The sequence below is a fragment of the Rattus norvegicus genome, chromosome 17 (assembly GCF_036323735.1).
Source record: "Rattus norvegicus strain BN/NHsdMcwi chromosome 17, GRCr8, whole genome shotgun sequence".
Lineage (NCBI taxonomy): Eukaryota > Metazoa > Chordata > Mammalia > Rodentia > Muridae > Rattus > Rattus norvegicus.
The window spans coordinates 10,529,256-10,551,061 of record NC_086035.1 but is presented as its reverse complement, the minus strand read 5'-3'; the positions used below and the strand labels follow the sequence as shown (position 1 = coordinate 10,551,061).

The 21,806-nt window shown below is 45.9% G+C and overlaps 1 protein-coding gene across 3 annotated transcripts; it reads right to left on the bottom strand.

The window, feature by feature from the left end:
* Nucleotides 1-1,032: 1,032 nt before the first annotated feature.
* On the bottom strand, nucleotides 1,033-5,574 carry Drd1 (dopamine receptor D1). 3 transcript variants are annotated; one of them, XM_006253600.5, is made up of 2 exons: nucleotides 5,397-5,574; nucleotides 1,033-4,458 (listed from the first exon to the last, which is right to left on the bottom strand). In XM_006253600.5, exon 2 carries the CDS (start codon nucleotides 4,018-4,020, stop codon nucleotides 2,680-2,682), a length of 1,341 nt encoding a protein of 446 aa, XP_006253662.1. In that variant the 5' UTR covers nucleotides 4,021-4,458; nucleotides 5,397-5,574; the 3' UTR covers nucleotides 1,033-2,679. The 3 variants fall into 3 exon arrangements, with proteins under 3 accessions (XP_006253662.1, XP_006253661.1, NP_036678.3); XM_006253599.5 differs by lacking the exon at nucleotides 5,397-5,574 and adding an exon at nucleotides 4,574-5,365; NM_012546.3 differs by lacking the exon at nucleotides 5,397-5,574.
* Nucleotides 5,575-21,806: the final 16,232 nt, after the last annotated feature.

Below are 21,806 nucleotides of genomic sequence, written 5' to 3'. Positions count from 1 at the left end.
ATTGGACATTTATAACAACCCAAGAGTTAAAAAGTTAAATATGAGTCTTACCACAATTTAGCTTTTCTACCTCTCAGAGCTAACATTCTTTGGATGGCCTCAATCAATCCAGAATCAGAGAAACCCTGAGCACAATGTTATTCAAGGTGTGTTGAACTTTACTTAAAATCACTTCTGAATGCACTATTGAAGGGACACCCTCATGTCAGGTTTCATTGTCTTCTCAGTGATGACCTTGCCTGTGCACTGTAGCCTGTGGCTGGCCGAGCTTCTGCATTGACCATGACGTAGAGCCTCCAGGGGTAAAGACATCCAGCAGCCATGATATTTGAAGAAAAGGCACAGGTTTCTCCTAGTGCACATTCCAGATGTGCTCTCTGAATGCCAGGGCCTGGGAGATGGGAGTGAGACTCTAAAAAGATGCCATCTGCTGTATGATGCTCCAGACTGTAAACTTAACCCTTTATTTCTACGTCAGCAGCAGCTGAGCCCTTTTCCTTCTTTGGGCTAGCCGACAAGTGGCACTGGCAGAATCCACGAGTGTGCCTGCCAAGCATTCTGGCGATCCCAGTGTCGCAAGCCATGGCTTCTTTAGAATAGATCGTTTCTAGCATGTTTTTTGAAGTAAGCACCACTCGCCGTACGGCAGTTGCCCTCAGCTACAAAGCCACAACCACTCAGAGCAAGATGGTCCTTTCTAAAATTTTTATTCCACTTACAAATAATATCTTAAAAAGAAAGAGCTAAAAAAAAAGAGAGAACTTCTTCAAATCTGGGGGGGAAAAGGAAAGAGAAGCAGAATAATTCTTCAAGTGGACAAAGGTTTCTTGTTAGAACATAGTTAAAATATAAGGAACATGTGAGGCGATGTTTTTCCACACAAACATTCAAAAGCAACTAAGGGCACCCAGGAAACCCCTGGCTTAAAAGAGGAGGGAATATCTGAAGATACCCTGGTTTTCTTAGCTAAGAACCTGAAACAGTCTGACTTTTAAAAATGGGTTTAACAAACGCAGCACAGCTCCGTTGGGGTTGATTTGAATTCACAAAATAAGTTTATTGTATGTAAGAAAGCATACAAGCCTTAGAGCTGAGAAAACATTCAAAGTCCGCAGTACAAACCCCCTGCAGGAGATACCGTTAGCAAGCCAGTCAGCCTTTTCTTCAGTTCCATCCACGTGTTGCAACTGCTTCCAAAGAACACCTTGTAAACATTTCAAAAACAAAACAAAAACAAAAAGAAACACTGTTGCAATGCCCCCACAAGAGGGGACTCGATGGTTCTTTTTGCAGTCCAGGCTATGATAACAAGGAAACTAGATTCAAACCCACAGAGAAAGAAAAACAGCATTTGTGACTAGCTATGCAGATGGCTTTGTGGTGCTCGCACCGGGAAGGGGCTCGTCTACGCCCCCACCAACAGAAGTGTATTATGCAGCGATGAGGTACCGTTCATTAGCTAGTTTACCACTAACATTAAAGAGCTTTTTTTTTTTAAAGAGAGGATACTAAATTCGGATTAAAGCACTACAAAAGTAGCCCCTTAAGCAGCCGACTTGGTTAGACCTGGGCAGATAAAGGACCAATGATGAGCCCAGCTATCGGAGGGGCTGCTGTGACCTGTGAATTTACAACTCATTCTCCACCCTGCAGATCTCCAGCCTGGACAGTCATTTGTTTGTTTCAGAAAGCTATTTCAAGCATGAAATGAGAAATGACAAGGAGGGCCAATTATTTTACATAAATACAAAGTGGCATATGCTCTTCCTCGCCATCCAAAAGCGGAAATATAAAGTTGTATTCCTCTTGAGCTGGTTCTTACATAGATATTTACAGAAGTGCAAATTCGCCCCGGGGAAAGCCTCTGCCATTTAAAACATTCAGAACACAATAGTAGCTTCTTTTAAAAAAAAAAAAAACTAATCTTTTCAAAATCTTTTTAGGGGGAGCATTGGTGGCATTAGTCACTTCTCCTCTTGCGTTTCTTTGTGTCCTTGTCGAGTTAAGGAGCCACCACATCAGTCTTTGCTGTGTTCCCAGAAGTAACTCACAATTCAGAATCTCAGAGTCTACGCGTATGTTTCATTGGCTCATAAAGTGCTAGTACAAATGGAGAGGTCAGTCTCAGATAACACATTGGTTTGCTCTGTTAAATATGTTAAATATAGATTCACTATGATAAATTTAAAATATTCATATAGTACAATAAATAAATAAATAAAACCGTCATCAACAATGCATCTGTCAATTCTGAGAAAAAGGAATCCCACTCCTGCTGTAAGGCTCAATTATTATTGGAGAAGTTAATTAACAAAGGCATGCACCTACCTTTCCAATCTGAAAACTGCTCGGACAGTTTTAGCACCTGTTTGGACAGCAAACTCAACTCCTACCCTTCCTTTCTGGAAAGTTCGATTTTTAAGTGAAGCTGTTTACAGTTGACTCTTGGCCCTATTTGTTTGTTTGTTTGTTTGTTTGTTGTTGTTTTATAATGTCCTAAGATAATACTCCCAAACTGATTTCAGAGCCGAAGTCATTTCCCTTGAAGCTAGAGAATACACTGGAATCAGTGAGTTTGAGAAGCTTCGTAATTGTCCAAAAGCAGCAGAGGGATCTCCTGTTAATTCCTTAACAGCAAGCCCAAGGGAACTCGTGGCCTCAGAGATGAGGACCCAATATTCAAGTGGAATGCTGTCCACTGTGTGTGACAGGTTGGATCTTTTCTAGAGAGACATCGGTGTCATAGTCCAATATGACCGATAAGGCTGGGGACAGCTTCTCCAGTGGCTTAGCTATTCCACCAGCCTCTTCCTTCTTCAGGTCCTCAGAGGAGCCCACGGCATGAGGGATCAGGTAAACCAGATTACAGTCCTTGGAGATGGAGCCTCGGGGCTCATGGTGGCTGGAAAACACCACAGCCCCATTGTTGTTAATGCTCACCGTCTCTATGGCATTATTCGTAGTAGGGCAGAGTCTGTAGCATCCTAAGAGGGTTGAGAACGCCTTCTGGAAGTCAGCATTAAAAGCATAAATAATGGGGTTCAGGGAAGAATTCGCCCACCCAAACCACACAAACACATCGAAGGTGATGGAATCGATGCAGAATGGCTGGGTCTCCTCAGAGCCACAGAAGGGCACCATACAGTTCGAGATGAAGAAAGGGAGCCAGCAGCACACAAACACCCCCATGATCACAGACAGCGTCTTTAGAACTTTCGTCTCCCTCTTGAAGGACATCTTAAAGGAACTTTCAGACTGGGCGCATTCGACGGGGTTCCCGTTACCTGCGGTGGTCTGGCAATTCTTGGCATGGACTGCTGCCCTCTCCAAGGCTGAGATGCGCCGGATTTGCTTCTGGGCAATCCTGTAGATACTGGTGTAGGTGACGATCATAATGGCTACGGGGATGTAAAAGCTGATGAGGGACGATGAAATGGCATACGTCCTGCTCAACCTTGTGTCACAGTTGTCATCCTCGGTGTCCTCCAGGGAGGTAAAATTGCCATCCAAGGGCCATGTGGGCTTTGCCTTGTGCCAGCTTAGCTGTACTGGGATGAAGGATATAAGGACAGACAGAGTCCATGCTACGCTAATCAGGATGAAGGCTGCTTTGGGGGTCATCTTCCTCTCATACTGGAAAGGGCTGGAGATAGCCCAGTACCTGTCCACGCTGATCACGCAGAGGTTCAGAATGGACGCCGTAGAGCACATGATGTCAAAGGCTACCCAGATGTTACAAAAGGACCCAAAGGGCCAAAAGCCAGCAATCTCGGCCACAGCTTTCCAGGGCATGACCAGGACAGCCACCAAGAGATCTGACACAGCTAAAGAGATGACAAAGAAGTTGGTCACCTTGGACCTCAGGTGTCGAAACCGGATGACGGCCGCACAGACAAGGGTATTGCCCAGGAGAGTGGACAGGATGAGCAGTGACAGGAAACAGGCCGTGAGGATGCGAAAGGAGAAATCCCTCTCCGCTGGCAGCCCGGCCTCATCCATGGTAGAAGTGTTAGGAGCCATCTTCCAGAAGGAACACACTTCCGGGGACTTGCCCCTCAAGTTCTTGACCAGGCTTAGCCAGACTTCCCCCAACCACTCACCACCCAGCCCCTTCTTGTTCAGCCCCAGTTGCTGCCTGGACTAAAGGATGGTAGGGTTCCATCAGGAGCTTCCCCGTAGCAATCCAAGCCATGCCGGGGTAAAGACTCTCCTGCTTCCCATCTGTCTTCTGGGCTTGGTGCTCCAGGTCACTGTCCCTGTGACAGTGTGTCCCTGTGACATCGGCTGGTCCCTACATTCCCCAAGGAGAGCATTGGCTTTTAAGCACACTCTGAGTCCATGGCCTCTTCCAGGTCAATTCTAGTCACTTTTCAGGGATGCTGCCTCTTTTTCTGAGACACGGCCTAAAATACATGCATTTCTCCTCCAAGCCCCTGGCACCGCATCTCTCCAAATGCCCTAAAAAGCAAAGGGAAAGACAACGTCGTTCACCAAGACTCTGTGCACACCGCATATTTAGATACACACAACCCCAGCGCATCATCTCCTGGACAAGTCCATCAAGACCACCTACCTTGCTTTAGGGTCACTTCTCCCAGAACCCCTGGAGCTCCCACAGTCAGCCCAGTCAGCATAGCAACTGTTCCCCTCCTGATGCAGAAAAATCTCTGGGATGGATTTGGGGAAGGAATCCCAGACCAGGCATCCAGGGAAGCGGTACCCTTCCTGCTACCTTGCCCACCTACAGATTGCTGTCCCCTCTCCCGGGGAGGGTTCTCAGAGCTTCCTGGGGAGAGGAACCTCCAGGACTAGTCACTGGGGCAGCTTTCTGTCCTGTTTGAGGGAGCCCAGCGCTGGGTCCCACTTTGGTTCCTCGTTCTTAGGGCAGGACCCTGAGCCTCCCCGTGGCGCCACCCTCTCCCTGTTAGCAGTGGCAGGCGCTCCAGGCAAGCACAGCAGCTTGGGCGAGGGCACCGGCCGGCTGGGTTCCAGCAGGGCACAGCCCACCCCGCCTCCGCGTCCCCTCCCGGCCCTGGTGGTGGGCTGAGCTTGACAGGCAGAGTGGCGGGCGACAGCCACACGTGGTTCACTGAAGGCACAGCTGGAGCAGGGGTGTGGGACGCCTACCTAATCTCCGTGCCCTCTCTGGCTACCTCAGCCCCCCAGGGGACCCCAGCACAAGACAGAACCCGAGGGACAAATCCTGATGCTCAAATCAAGTAAACCAAAACTCAGCGTCTCTTCAGGCCAACCTCAAGTTCCACCCAAAGCTCGGAATCAGAGCCGACCCTCCCCACGCCCACGCCCTGCTAACCCAAGACACTGCCCGCATCGCTGCGCTCTCTCTGAGTGCCCCGCAACAGGGGTACGGGGAGCCCCGGCTGGAGAGTGCTCACCGATCTGGGAGGCCACGCTCCTGGATTCTGCCAACCCTGCGCCAGCTCCCAGGCCGCTTGCTCTGCGCTCTGCACTCCGCCCGCCAGGGCGCTTCTGCGGTCAACTCACGAGTGAAGCCCGTGACCCGCGCCCCACAAGCACCCCAAACACGGCGCCGCACGCTCAGCAGGTACCCGACGCCCTCTGCTGGTGCCTGTGGTTTCCTGCTCCCCGTCTGCGCCCCTGCAGGTTCAGATCACAGAAGCCTCAACCAGTGAGTGTATACCCCAAAGTACAGGGCCTCGACCCTGTTTTTTCCCTGTCCCTGCTTGCCAGAATCTGGATGATTAGAGGCGGGTCTTCCGCTCTCTGAGCTCCCTCGCTTGAAATACTTCTAAAAACTCATAAGAGTAGGAAGTCCCTTTGGCTAGCATTTTATTCGTTAAGCCAGGATTTTCCTTTTGTGTCCCCTGTGTGCCAAGGCTGGAGCAGCAGTGGGGACAACAGGTCAACTTACTGTGCAAGTGAACAGAGACCTGGCATAAACTCAGCAGGCTCTGTGTCCCCGAAGCGCGCACGCACGCGCATACACACACACACACACACACACACACACCTTCGACATCTTGCAAAACCCCTTCCTTACAGGCTTGCACGGCTCTACTTCTCTGAGTGGAAAATGATGCTCAGAAAAAGTGTGGGGTCTACTCAACGCTAACACAGTAGCTAATGAGGATGGTGACCTGTCTGTCTGACTGTCGCTTGTACGACCATGTCTAGAACGGAGCCCGCCATCTAAACAGTTACCACGGGGGTAAAGTAGAGACAGGAATGTGTGGCCTCGGGAAACGTTTAGAGCATAGACACAACACCTTCTTCCCATCCCTGTGAAAAGAGCTTGAGGATGGAACTTGTGAACCTCTTTGCCTGGACTCCCGTGCTTACTGATAAGAACTTCTTAAGAATTAAATGAGATATTTATTTAAGACTCGGGCACCAGATATGGACTCAGTCAGCCCTTGGTGGCCAGAAATTTCTTCCAGGACCAGTTTTTAAAATAAAAAATAAAATAGTAGTTTTGTTTCCATGCGAACCATACACCGCACTGAATGCTCGAATTTTCTCTAAATAGCCTAAGAAGCTCTCCTAATTAGCCAGCAGAAATCAGATCTCGGATTTGGGTGTACTAGTCGAATGATTGACACAGATGCTCCTCCGCCCGTTCTCCCAGTTCTGCCCTCCCACTGACAGCCTTGCTGTCACACACAAAGTTCCACAGACTCGTGATCAGACATATAACCCATGCCTTAAGAACAGAGGTTCTCAACTTCCCCAATGCTGTGACCCTTTAATACAGTTCCACAGGCGGAGAACCCCCAACCATAAAGTTATTTTGTTGCTGCCCCATAACTAATTTTGTTACTGTTATGAATTATAATGTAAATGTGTGACGGACTATCTGATATGAGCCCACCCCCAGCCACCAAAGGGGTCAAGATTCACAAGTTGAGAACATCTGCTTTAGAGTCAGTTCAGTGTAAAACCTGAGGGGATTCTCACCACACACACACACACACACACACATACACACACATACACACACACACACAGTGTGGCAGTTGCTCTCTAAGCGATTGGAGCTTTATTTCACCATACTTCTTCATTTTTCACCAGCAAACACAAATTAAAAGAGGCAACAATACAGTAGCACTTAGGATTGTAGCCACGGAACCTGGGGGTGACCGTGAGGGCGATTTGAGGACTGAAACTTCCCCTAGTGACTTTTGCTTTGGAGAGGTGTCCCCAAGCCTCTGGGCAATGGCCACTGCTCTTTAAAGTAGGATGCCAGCCATACGAAGGCTGACTCAGGTGGCATGGCTTTGCCTGCAGTGCCAGTCCCCAGCAAAAGAATTCATATAAAGTGGGAGGAAAGGCTAATCGTGGGGCACCTTGGTTCCTTCCGACACTGGCAGCTACTCAAACAGAGAGATCTGATTGGAAATGCCTCTAAGTTATTAAAACCAGCCCAAACCCGTCTTCATCTTCTTCGCTGTCAGTTATCATTTTACTCGAGATGTTTCTCCACCCCAGGAAAATGTCAGCCATCTTGATTGCCTACTTTCCTGAAAGAAGCTGACGGGCAAGTAGAAGATGCTTGTGAACAGCAGAGACGGGAGAAGGATGAGATGAACTCCTAAAGGGTCGATTTATCTCTCCTCTGTGGGAAACAGGACTGTTGGATTGTTTCGCTAGGATTCTGTAATCCGGAAACAGACACTCAGGACCCTTTACAGTCAGGCATACTCACTGGCATGTGAGCACAGTCACTAGGAGGTCCAGAAAGGGTAAAGGGTAGCTTAACTCTCAGGATTTCAACCATGCACAGTGTGAACATCAGGGGGATCTCAAAGTTTGGCTAGAGATTTGGTTTTTGTTTTGTTTTCTTCCCCCCTCCCCCCTTCTTTGGAGACAAGGTGAAGCAAAAACCTTCCAATTTATTCTTCAAAACTCTCCCTACAAACAGTGAGAACACGAATATAAATGCGAGCAGGTATTAGCATTTGATCACGCCAGAAATGTAGACACAAACACAAAAGCATCTTTGTCTCCCAAATCAGCATGTCTTTTGTCGGTATGCTGTGATTTATGCGGGGCGAGGAGGTAAAGGTTAAAAAGATGTTTTCAATAACTTTCTTTTTTTATTTTAGGATTGTAAACGTCAGTGAATATAGAAGGCACTGTCAGACAAGCGCACTGTCAAGTGTTCTCAGAGGTTGCATGTAGGCAGCCTCTGGGATTATTAAAACTGGCTTGCTCCCTAAAATGGTTGCTTGCAGCGTTCGAGAAGAGTGTTGAGAGCTTGATCGTCAGCAAGGGACTGCGTTACTCTGTTCAGACAGTAACCCTGAAATCCCTAACCCTGTGTCCCGTTTTCGCCTTCGGTAGCTACCATACAACTTGAAATCAATGCGTACCCCTTTGGGTAAAAGCTGACAGCTAGAGTGCCCACTGTATTTACTATGCTTCTGTTTTTCTTCCTCTTTTATGGGCTTAGGTAAGGTTTGGTTTGGGGTTTCTTTTTTTGAGGTTGAAGTTACAACCTCTCCACACTGAGCAAGCACTCTGCCCCACCCCCTGAGCCGCACTCCACTGCGTCTCCTCTACCACTTATCCTTTTACTTCTCTCTAACCTTTTAAGTTCATGATAGCTTCCTGGTTTGCATCTCAGAGATAAGATCTTCCCACAGCCTGCCTCCAAGTGATAGGTTAGCCCGTATATACCCAGGAACATGATAATGGTATTCCTCCAGATCTCCTCAAAGGTTTACACCTGAAGAGTTGGACTTTTTCTAACTTCCGGGGTCCTGTAGAGCTGCCCAGAAACCATGTGATCTCTTCAGACCTTGCACTGGAAGTTTATTGAGTAGAATTAGACAATGTTTGACCTGAGGCTATTTTAATGTAACTGAGAAGGACATCTGTGTCCCTCTGCCCCCTGCGCAGTAAGTGATGGGGTTTTCTCGTCTGGCTGGTGAGAACAGGTACTGTCCATGGCCCTTACTTCATCAGATTCTTCTCAGTTGCATATCCTCATTCTTAACGGGGGGAGGGGTTAGTTCTCTGACAAGCTCAGAAAAGATTCTCTAAAGCTATCAGCATTCTTTCCCATTCTTGCTCTCTTTCTGTTTCTTTCCCCCTGCCCCCATCTCGAAGTTTCTAGCTATTTTGCTTTTGAATTTCTTCAAGTCTTCAATTTGGAGAGTCTCCCAGACTACACCATGGGTGGGAACTTCTCTTGAAACAGGAAGTAGATGCACCTGTCCAGTTCATCTCCCTGGTTTCCCATTGTGGGGGAATCAGAAAGCAGGAACACCTGTTCACTCTCCACCCTGGATTCGATCTGACTTTAATGTCCTTTGTTGCTTGATGTTAAGAAGTCAGGAAATATCTCAACTTTTACAATTTATTCTTGACTTTTTTTAATTTTAAAGCTATAATATCAAACCCTTCTTGGTAGGCAAGGGGACCTGGAATAAAGGAATATGGGTATATGGGTATACGGGTATACAGGTATAAGGGTATATGGGTATAGGAGTATAAGGGTATATGGGTATATGGGTATATGGTTATATGGGTATATGGGTATATGGGTATATGGGTATATGGTTATGTGGGTATATGGGTATATGGGTTCTCTTCTGGATTTTTTTCTTTTAACAAACACATTTCTTTACATTCATTTATGTGTGTATGCAGATGCACTCGTGTGCCACTGCTCACATGTGAAGATCAGAGGACAACGTGTGAAACAATTTTGTTCCTTCCATGATGGAAGATAAAGTCTCCATCCTGGAGATAAAACTCAGGTTGTCTCACTGAGCAGCAAGCACCTTTTCCCTCTAAGACATCTTGCTGTCCCATGGACTTTCTTTTTCTACTCAAACACTTAGACCATCTCATGATCCTGGCCTACTAGGCCATAGGTTGGAGTACTGGCCCCATCTATGGTAATGGCACCCAGGTTCTCCCTTCTCCCATGAAAAATCCCTTAGTTTTGAGAGGTGCAGGATCTGTTTGGTCTAGGCTGGCTTTTTGGGGTCAGGAGCATAGCTAATTCTTTATAAGAGATGCAATCATTGCGAATGTTACCGTGCAGTCTGTAAGTGTTTCTGAGTGTGTTACTGGACAGCTGCTAGTCCATGCGCTAAGACCACGGCCATAAGAAAGGAAGCATCTCCATAATCAGAGACTTGGTACTTCAGTGTTAAATGGTAGCTGTGTTTTGTACTGTGTAGTGCGGAACTGCAGTGCAGTTGATTTTTTGTTACTGTTAAAAACAGATGAGCTTACTAAAAACAAAAAGAAGGAAGGAAGGAAGGAAGGAAGGAAAGAAGGAAGGGAAAGGGGGAAGTGAGAAAGAAGAGAGAGGGAGAGAGGAGGGGAAAGGAGAGAAGGGGAGAGGAGGAGGGGGAAAGAGAGGAAGGGAAAGGAGAGGAAGGAAGGGAGAGGAGGGGGAAGGAGAGGGAAAGGAAGTGGGAGAAGTAGGGAGGGAAGGAGAGGGAGAGGAAGAGGGAGTAGGAAGCCTAAGCCAGGCCAGAGGAAATGTTAATTCACAAAAGTTATTTACTCTATATTCAGAGAGAGGTTTTTTTGTAGCAATATTATGGACAACATAGTAGCAAGAGTCTTTGAAATATGTTACTAAACTGGACTCTTCAGACTGAAAATGCCTGCTCTGTGGAGAAACTAAAGCTACAAGCGCTTCAGCTGGGCCCAGAAGATACATGACTGACCCCAGAGGGAACCTTCAGTCCGGAAGTAATTCCTGTGCCTAAGCCCATCCTGCTGTCCTTTCTTTGGAAAACGCTAGAACCTTAGGAGGCCGAGTTTTGCTGAAGGAAGTAGGTCATTAGGGTAGACCTTAAGGGCTTAAAACTGCTTTCGCTCAGGTCTGCTCTCTGTTTCCTGGTCCCTGAGACAGGAGCAAGCAGCTGCCTCACATTCACACTGCCCTGCCTTCCCACCAAGATGAACTATGTCCCTAGACACCACTGGCCAAAATAATCCTCTCATTCCTCAAGTTGCTTCTCCTCGAGAAATTGATTACCGTGATTTAAAAAAAAAAAAAAAGTAACTAGCTTTGGTGATTTGAATATGCTTTCCTTAAGGAGTGACACTATTAGGAAGCAGAGCCTTGGAGTGGGTGTGGCCTTGTTGGAGTGGGTGTGGCCTTGTTGGAGTGGGTGTGGCCTTGTGGGCGTGAGCTTTGAGAGCTTCCTCCTAGCTGCCCAAGGATGCCTGTCTTTTGTCTGCCTTCAGATCAAGATGTAGATCCTCAGCTTCCCTACACCAGGCCTGCCTGAACATGCTTCCTTCATGATGATAGTGGACTGAATTTCTGAACCTAGAAGCCAGCTCCAATTAAATGCTGTCCTTTATAAGAGTTGCCTTGGTCATGGTGTCTGTTCATAGCAGTAAATCCCTAACTAAGACACTAAGACATGGACCAGCAATGAACAGGCAGACCTAGGGTTGAAGACTGACTTCATTACCGTCTGCCTGTGAGAAGCCAGGTTTCTTCATCCTTCTGGTACCTTTACCTATACTATGAAAATGCTATTTACCACACAAGACTGTGAGGAGCAAATGAAGTTCTGTCCATGGAACACCAAGGATGTGGGGACCAGCCGGGACACATCACTTCCTAACACCCTGTCTTAGCAAAGGCTACTTTCAAGTGACCATTCGTTGAGTTTGGGGCATCTGGATGCTCCTTACTGAATAAATTTTCTTGATATGATAAAGTGGCCTGCTTAGCCTCGCTGTAGGGTAGACATGTGAGCCGAGGTTTTATAACCAGGTGCTTCCCCCATGAGAAGAACAGGGGAGACAGAAAAATTTGAATGAGAAGCCATGTGTCCTACCGATGTCACCCTGACCAGACTGTGTCTGCTTGGGGAATCTGCTTGTGGCTTGTTTACAGGCACTCTGCATTCTGTGTGCTTTGCTTCCTGTCCACTCCCAAGCCACGCCCTTCAGCCAGGGTGGCCATCTTTGTGCTTAGCATAGCTGAAGTGAAATCTGTGACTCTTACCCAGGAAGCACTCTCTGATCAGAAGGAGGAGGGAGAAGGGTACATTCCATGCTTTAATTTTATTTAAATGAACTGCAGACACAGTTTTGATTTGCCTGGGCAGCAAAGAAAAAAAAATCAAATGCAAAGAAAGGGTCCCAGGGTTTTCCCCTTGAAGACTAGCCTATGTAACTTACACAGTAAATATAAAAGTCATGTTCCCAATGACTTATCTCATTTATAAACTTCCATTGTTAACAGTAAACATATGCAGTAGATTAAACAACCAATCAGTGCACTGTTTCCTTCCCTTGACCCCCTTACACAGCTACCACAGTGGAAAGAGTTTTCATTAACAGAGTTCTGTGGCGGCTGGTAGCGATGAGCCCACCGTGGCATGAATGTGCTTCAAACATTAACATGGCGAATGCTGTGTTATTTTATCACAATAAGAAAAGCAACACAAAGGCAGGCAGGCAGTACAAGGCCAGCATGGTCTACGGAGTGAGTTCCAAAGCCACACAGAGAAACCCTGTCTCAAACAAACAAACAAAGGATGTGGGATCTGAACCAGCAACAGTGGTCTGCAGAGTGACACCCCCCTGCCAGGTTTTGTGGCTGCAGCCCACCCCCTCCACATGCATACCCATGCTTTTCTGCTAGTCTGAAAGGCCTGGTGGACCAGCGCTCCTATCCTGCCTGCGGACTGCTCATCACCTGCACAATGAAGCCCTCTTGTGGCCTGAGAGATCCAGTGTGAGCTCATTCCCCTGAAAGAGCATCAGCTGAAAGGTGTGTGGGAAGCTGCCAAGCAAGGAGCACCCTTACTTCACTCTGTGCAACAAATAGTTTCTGCGGTGTGCACTCTTCCCAGGTTCCGTTTATACGAGTGCTTGGTACCTCACTCCAGGTCGCCCTATCTGTTCAGTCGCTACACACTTAAGATTTCTCGGAAGTTACACTTACAGTTTTGTTTAGGTTTCTTTGCAATATTCTTTCCCTAGGTGACAGGTATGCATGCCCCGGAAACAAGTCAGAACCACCAACAGGCAAAGTCCTGGGTTTGGGCCAAGATGTAATATTCCATATGAATCTTGCCTAAACGGAAAGATTGGGAGAAGAAAGGGGGATGTGTTGGATGCATGGAATGGAGTTGCCGGTTGCATCCTGTCTAGTCATTTTTGACTGTCCAGGCTACAATCTCTATTTGGTGAAGTGGGGATGTCAGTCCATCTTCTATTGCTACGATAAATCGGGACAATCTGGTTTGGTAAACAGGACAGAGATCTATCCCTCTCACAGTCCTGGAGATTCGGGAGCATGGGGCGCTTATCTGCTTGGCTCTGGGGAGGGGTACCCCCCCCACTCTATCACAATGTGACAAGGTGTGAAAGAGGGAGTGTGTACAAGAAAGAAAGGTCACATGATGAGACAGAAGCCAGAGAGCCGAGACCCAGGCCTGCTCTTTTTCATGTTCCTTTTTGCAGAAACTTAGAGGGATTTTCTAAGAGCCATGTTAATCCTTCCCAGGGTGATGGCCTAGGACCCCCTGACTTCTACTAGGCCTCATCCCCCCAAGGTGCTACCGTTTTAGCACAGCACACTGGTGACTTCTAACACATAAACCTTTGGGAACACAATAAAGCCATCTCTACGCAAAGCTTAACATCCACTATAACAGAGTAACTATTCTGTCAGGCACTGGCAAGTCAAAGCTGGCTCCTCAAATGGATTCATACAAGGACTCAAAATTACTTTTAAAAAAAAATAGAATTTTCTGACAAATGAAAGTGTGGAAAACAAATTCATAAATTAAAACAAAGCAGTCTTCATATCACCACATATTTTTCTTAAGTCTATATTGAGCATAAAATCACTGCGTAAGATTCAATGGCAGGACAAGAGGTCATTAAGTGAACTTATGAATTATAGAATTAATTAGTTGTGTCAAACTACGTCGAGGCAAAGCCAGTTCCCAAAGGATGGGGGTTTCTGAATCAAAGTCAGTATAAAAATGCTTTATTTTCATTTCAGTGTGATGAGTGTCATTATTACTGTTTGAATTTGTTAAATTGAAACATACAAAAGCAAAATCAAAAAAAAAAAAAAAAGGGAAGTGAATATCGTCTCATTGGCGCCCTCTATGGGCCAACTCTGATGCAAGTTTTATCAGCCTGTTTCAAACAGGAAGACACTAATATTTATCAACTGGCTTGACATCACTCACCAATAAGAGGCAGGATGGGGGGGAACTGTCTTTCTCTATGGTCCTTTATTAATCTACACACACACACACACACACACACACACACACACAAGTGTGGATATTTATAACTTGATTGCAATTGCTGTGAATTTCTTAAAAGAAAATATAAGAAGACACAACTAGGAATAACTTTGATCAGAGAGAACATTCACAGCTCTGCACACCTGTAATAGGATCTGTAGCCAAAGAAGAAAACAGGCTCAAAATATCACTCTGAAGCTCTGGCCTACTCAGGACAACATGGAGGTTTTGTCTGCCACGGGCATGTTGGAATTATATCAGGAACTAACTGAAAATACTCATTCCAAGCCTCTCCTGGTTTTCTCCCCTGTTCTTTAGGGGATCCGAGTTACAAAGCACATTCCCCAGATTACTTTGCAGGAGAGCTACTAGTTCTAGCTTGTTTTATCCACACGAAACTGGGATGTGATCCTGAGCAATCCTGGTCCAATGTGAAACTCTTCAGTGATGCAGGCTGACAGGCCAGACACCTGGTGCTCAGTGATGATGGTGACAGCAGCATTGTTTCCATGAGGAAACAATGTATCAGCTTGGATACAAGGTATCAGCTTGGATACAACTGCTTCTCTCACCTGTATGAACATGGTTCTTAATCACTATGTAGGTTTGCAAAAATATCCTGCAGCAAACTCCATTGTATCTACCTTGGGAGAAGAATCTACTGTTGTACTAGAGAACTCTGTAGGGTGATATAGGCTAGAGGACACTAGACAAAACCGATGGATCTGTGTGTTCAAAATAAACGGCAGATCACTAAGACACGTTCACGTGGCCCTGCACATTCTAGAAGCCTCTGCAACATGTACGTGTGTGTGTGTGTGTGTGTGTGTGTGTGTGTGTGTGTGTGTGTAGGGGTGGGGAATGGATCACACACACACTGGGCAGGCAGTCAAGTCTACCTAGAAGATGGCTTGAAAAAAGCCAGACTCCTTCCCCAGCATTATGTAAATTAGCCAGTCACCTTCCAGCAAAGCTTAGACACCATTGGACGTGTTGACTACCTTAGAGACAACCTAGGAAAACTGAAATTTGAGCTCCTTTAGCCCCCCTTCTTGGGAGAAGGGATACTTTGTTCTTTTTTTTTCTTTTCTTTTCTTTTTTTTCGGAGCTGGGAACTGAACCCAGGGCCTTGCACTTGCTAGGCAAGTGCTCTACCACACTGAGCTAAATACCCAACCCCATTTTGTTCTTTTAAAAGTTGTTCTTCCTTTCTCTTCCTTAACTAAGAGGCCAAAACAAACCCAGTACCTCAGGGACTTCCCTATGGAGCAGACAAAAGGAAGGAGTTGACCCCTCAGGCTTGACTTGGCTACTTAAGACACATCCCTTGCACTTAGGGCTACAGTAGGGCAGGAAGGCAGCAATAACAGCAAGTCTCATGTTAACAGAGAACTCTGAGCGAGGGTCTTGGCCCTACTGCTGAAGGCGACTGCCTTAGAGTGAACCTGTCCCCTCCTTGGGCCTTTTGAATCCTGCTTCATGGGGTCATCGTTAGGGACCTGGAACTGGGAAAATGAGATGCAGGACGCTGAGCAGGAGACTCAGAAGGGCCATTTGGTAAGGAGAAACTTCGGGGCTCCTTCTCTAGGAACACGTTCAGCCCCTGAGTAAAGTCTCCGTCCTCCCTGTTTTTCTGAGAGAACATTGCTTTGAAAAGGACTTCCTGCTCCTATGCCTGCTGCAGGTAATGAATTACTCTCTGCCCTTTCGTGCCATGGCTGTACGGACTTTGGTTTCTGATTCACCAAGGTGGGACACTCTACCACCCATTATGTTGACTAACAGAATGACTGGATTGGATCTAAACAGCAAGTGAAGTTGGGCATTCTCCAAAGAGTTAGGGAAGCACAGCAGCAAGTGCCTAGTTAGCCACAAACAAAAAAATCTGACGTACGGGTTACCGGAATTTCACCCAATTACATGAAGATTCATTTGGCTGGCAGCAAAGATGGCTTAGTTTGCTGCCAAGCTGGGCAACTTAAGTTCAATTCCCAGTCCCCCATGGCAAAGGAGAGAACCAAATCCACTCCCACAAGTCATCCTCTAACCTGCTTCCTATGTGCCCTGTGGCACATGCACATGCTAATGTGGGTACACACACATACTCATACATACACACACAAATGTACATGCACATACACACAGATACACACAGACATAGACATGCAGAGATACACACACACTCAAACACATACATGCATATACATACACACACAAAGGTATACATACACACAAACATACATGCAAACATACATCTAAATGCACACACGAAAACATGCATGCACACAGATACACACAAAAATACACACTCATAAACATACATGCACACACATACACACAAACACATACAAACTCAAATGCACACATATACACATAAACACATACATGCACACATACACACAAACACACACATAAACAAACATGCACACATACACCTAAATGCACACACATAAACATACATGCACACAAACATGCATGAACACACACAAGCACATATATAACAATTTTAGCAACTTATTTTACTGGTAGATCAGCTCCCTCAGAGCCCATAATGGATCGGGTTCAGTTTCTTGGCAAAGACACCATCAGTTTGGCCTCTAACCTGTTTAAAAGACACAGGGAGCTTATTTTATTCTTCTTGTCACTTTTGCTTTCAGAGAGAGGGTCTCACTGTGTAGTCCTGAATGACCTGCAACTTGCAGTGTGAACCAGCTGGCTTTTAGCTTGTGCAAATCCTCCTGCCTCTGCCTCTTAAGTGCTAGATGATGAGCTCATGCTGGACTCAACCTCAGTACGACAAATTATTTTTAAAGAAAGAGCCACTCTGGGGGCTTCGCACAGGAGCCCTGTTAGACTTCCACTTGAACACAAGACTGTGTGTCAGATTATTGTGTGTTTGGCAAACAAAGGGCTTGCTCGCCAATCTCCGATACCACTAAGGGAAAAATGGCAGGTCAGCATGGCCACTACTGCCAAGATAGTACAGAAACCAAGACTCACAACTCTAGAGGGATGATTCCCTGCCATTCACGGGCTCCTTTCATTTCAGAGCACGCAGAATCCAGATTCTAGATTCTCTATTTGGAGAAGAAAGGGGAGTGTTTCAGCGTCTCCTAGCTGGTTGCAAGTGGAGCTAGTGTGGACCTGTGCAACTAACAATAGAGTCCCAGTGTCCACACTTCTCCTGGAGAATGACCTTGCTGGCCACATCGACAGTTTGCTCTTTCTCTCTGTTTCAAGCTCTCCTTCTGACCCTAGCTATGGCTCCAACCCCTTTATACCTTCATTGGTAAAGGAGCCCACACTGGCACCCCAGTATCCTTTACCCCAGCCCCTCTTGAAGGCAGGATTCCTACCTGTCTTCTAGCTATCCTGCTTGGCAGAACTATACCCGGCCCTCCCAACCACCCAGGTCCACCTCACACTCACCATTCCCAACCGCTGCAGCTTCCCACCCACAACTGCCTGGGGGGGGTTCACGCAGTCACACACACTGGTCCCTCCCCACACCTCTTCTCCCAATTCACCCTTTGAACCTCAGGAAATCTGTCCCCTCTCCCTGAAGCCTACACACCCCAAATGGACCAATTTCCTTCCTCAGAGCCTGTCTGTTGCTGAGATGACCTGCTTCTTCCTTCAACCTGAAGATCTTGATTTGGATACTATGAAACTTACCCCAGTATCCCCAGTACCCTCGATGAACTCAGCCTTCCCTAAGATACACATCTGAGAACATCATGATTGCCATGGGACACAGGGAACCAAGAGTCTGAAGCCAGAGGTGTAGACCAGTCTCCATTTAACTATAAGCAGTCATATTCTCACAAATTTTTGTTCTTAATCTTCCAACGTAAAAAGTTATCAGGATACACATGTTATGCAGTCACGCTCTATGTGCAAAGTGTAGAGAGACTCTCTTGTGTAGTGTATGGATACATCACCTGTCAATAAAAGAATTGGTGGTCTATAGGAAATGGTAGAGTAGAATGTGGGACTTCCGGTAGACAGAAAGGATTCTGGGATAGAGTCAAGGGTTGGAGGATTCACCCTGGGACATGATGGAGGACAGATAATGAAGGCTGAGCAGAGTTGACCAGCCACATGGCAGAACTTAGATTAGAATAAATGGAATATTAGGTTATGACGTAGTTGGAGAAGGAGCCAAAGCTTAGGGCCAAGGTATTTGTAAACACAGTTGAGTCCCAGAGTGGTTATGTCAGGGAACTTATGCATAGATGGGAAAGCTCGCAGTCACAGCAAGGAACAAATTAGTGCCGAGGGTCACAGGCCTAATGTGTGACAACTTTGGGCTGTCACACCTTTTGCTTAATAATAACTCAGTGGCCAGCATTCAAAACATTAGAAAATTTTGCATTAAAAATCATGACTTACGGCTTTGGCTGGAACACATCAGAAGAGGGGACCACATGGACCCCTTACCCCCACTGTGACAATGTGCTAAGTAAGCTAGGCAGACTTGGCCTGTGGGTGGTGGATGTGCTGGATGCCATCTTTACTTGGCTAAGCGCCAGCTCCTCTGTGTCTCTCGTTATGACCCTCCCAGCCTCTGAGCCTTTGACCTCCAATCCATGGTATTGATTAACTTCACAACTTACGTGCGTTAATTAATATGAAAGCTACCCTGTGCTGCTCTGGACATTTAACACAATGAGACAAGCATTTTTAAACTTTACCACAGACCAACCTTCTCAGAAAGTCAAATTTCCTTAAATCAATGCACTTAAAACATCTTTATGTTTTGGTTGTTACTGACCTAGCTTCATATATATATATATATATATATATATATATATATATATATATATATATTCTGACAAACTATGGGTTATGTTGAATGTTAGAGACTTCATTATATAGATTATATAGCAATATTAAGTCTGACAGTCAGTGGACATAGAGACTCTAAATTTAACTATCTTTGTGAGATCTTTTTATGAAAAATACTGATTCCACATTAATAATTTTATAGCATATATGTGCATACCAACCTATATCTTAAAACATCTAGCCTCGTGGCATCATTGATAACAAAATGCATAGTCTAATAGCACTGGATTAACATGAGTGACAACTTTATCATTCCTGGAGGAAAAAATAACCTATCTTGACATTGACAAGATCTGCATCTATTTTCTGTGGAGAAAAGCCCAGAAGCAGTGTAAAGCCACTTCTACATATAGACCAGTTCTTCAATCTTTTTTACCATGGCAAACAGCCATGTTACAACTAAAGAAAATTGCACATTACAGCACATGCTCAGCTCATGGCGGGCATCCAGTTATTGTTGGTCTTCTCCCATCTGGAAGGCTCTGCTGAGTTGCTGAACCCAGAAGCTTTAGGCTTCCCCGTCACTTAAGGGAAAACATCCAACCAATCAACAAAGCAAATGCAGGCTCAGCGCTCAGCAACATCTTTGCTCAGAGCGCCAAACTTTCCGGATGCTCAGAAGCGTGCTGGGACTATTGCTAACTACACTGTAGCTTTGTTCTTATGTTCCTTGAACGACTCAAAGTCCACATTCAAATGCAAAGTCCTCACAGCTCTCAGCAGGGTTAGGGAGCAAAACTCCCCAAGCATTCTGTTTTTTTTTCTGTTTCAATATGGAACAAAGGCCCCTCAGTCCCCAGAAAGCTACTGCCCTGGGGGAAAAACAAAACAAACAATAATGACAAAACCCATCTATTTAAAGCAATGGTGCAAACCCACTCTCTCTTTTAAGGCCTCCTCTCTTTTCTTCCTCCTTTGTTCACCTATGCCTTCTACTTTCTCAATAGTTCTATTCGACTTGGATTTTGCCATGAATTTCCTGTCAACCAGGTCTGGAAATCCAGCTCAAAAGATATGCTTGGGGCAAAGGGTTGTGGTGGTTTGAATATGCATGGTCTGGAGATTAGAGCTATTAGGAGGTGTGGGCTTTGGAGAAAGTGTGTCACTGTGAGGGTGGCTTTAAGACCCTTCTTCTAGCTGCTTGGAAGACAGTCATCTCCTGGCTGCCTTTAGATCGAGATGTAGAATTCTCAGCTTCTCCAGCACCATGTCTGCCTGCACATTGCTATTCTTCCCGACATGAGCCCTAATAAAATGTTTACCTCTGTAAGAGTTGCCTTGGTCATGGGATCACTTCATAGCAATAAAATCCAAACTAAGATAGGAAAGGACAGATTCCTTGTCCCTGTAACTAGAAGCCCAGCGTTGGCTTCAGGATTGGCTAGGCTCAAGGATTGACATACCCTTCAAATTCTATCTTTCTGCTAGTTCACCTCTGCAAACTGGCAAAAAAGGGTTACTTGGCTTCTTTGACTGGAATCCTCTTAGCTTAGCACCCTCAATCTGTGTGTGGCAAAGGAACTAGATAGGATTAATGTCTCTTTTCCAGTGTTGACAAATTCAACCCAGGAGTCTGTTTGACCCATTGTGGGTCAGGTACCTGTAATTGAGGCAGATCTAAGAGGATAAGTGATCATCAGACCATCAGATCAAATGGAAAGAGGGAGAGAGTCTATTTCCAGGAGAAAGGGCAAAGACACATATGTCAGAATTTGGGGGACACCCAAGTCTTCACCTGCACAAAGCTGCTTGGCACCTCCTGACCATAGGGATGTGATCTCTTCCTCCTGATGACTGATGGTTTTGTCACTTGCTTGGACCCACAGAGTGCTGCAGAAATGGAAGTGTGCCTGTTCTAAGTTTTGACTTCTTCTGTCTTCCATCCCATCTGTTTCCCTGCTATGCAAACATGCCCAGCACAGCCCATGGGAAAAAAGAAACCAGGGCAGAGCAAAGTCACCCAACTGTTTTACCTAAGGCCTCCCTCGGATGCAGAGATGAGTACAGTCATCAGTCATCTAAGGATGCAGAGAGCAGCTTAAAGAAGGGGAAACGCCCAGCCAGCACAGACTGGGAGACAGAAGACACAGTTACAGTTGTACCGCTTGGGGTTTTAGAGTTACGATATTATGTGGTTACTGTAGCAACAGGAAACGGATGAGTTGTATCTACTATGCCTTCTGTTCTGCTGCCAACGGGGTGACTTGCATAGCACTTAGTTACAAATACTGTTGCAAAGATGTTAAGTTAGATAGTCTACTGTTGCAAAGTTCACAGTGGATTGATACAGTTTATCTTAAATAGTTGTCTACAATGTCCGTTTCCCCCCACTAGCACTTTGTAGAGTCCTTTTGTGTTTTGTTAATTATCTTATGGTTACTATTGCTGTGATGAAACACCAGGACCAAAGCAAGTTGGGGGAAAACAGATTTATTTGGCTTACGCTTCCTCATTATTCACTGTTCATCACCTAAGGAAGTCAGGACAGGAACTCAAACAGGGCTTGAACCTGGAGGCAGGAGCTGATGCAGAGGCCATGGAGGAGTGCTGCTTACTGGGTTGGTCCTCATGGCTTGCTCAGCCTGCTTTCTTAAAGAACCTAGGGTCAAAAGCCCATGAAGGTCATGATCCACAATGGGGAGGGGTAGAGGTGGGGGCGGGCCCTCATCCATCAATAACTAATTAAGAAATTAATTAGTGCCACAGGCTTGCTTGCAGCCT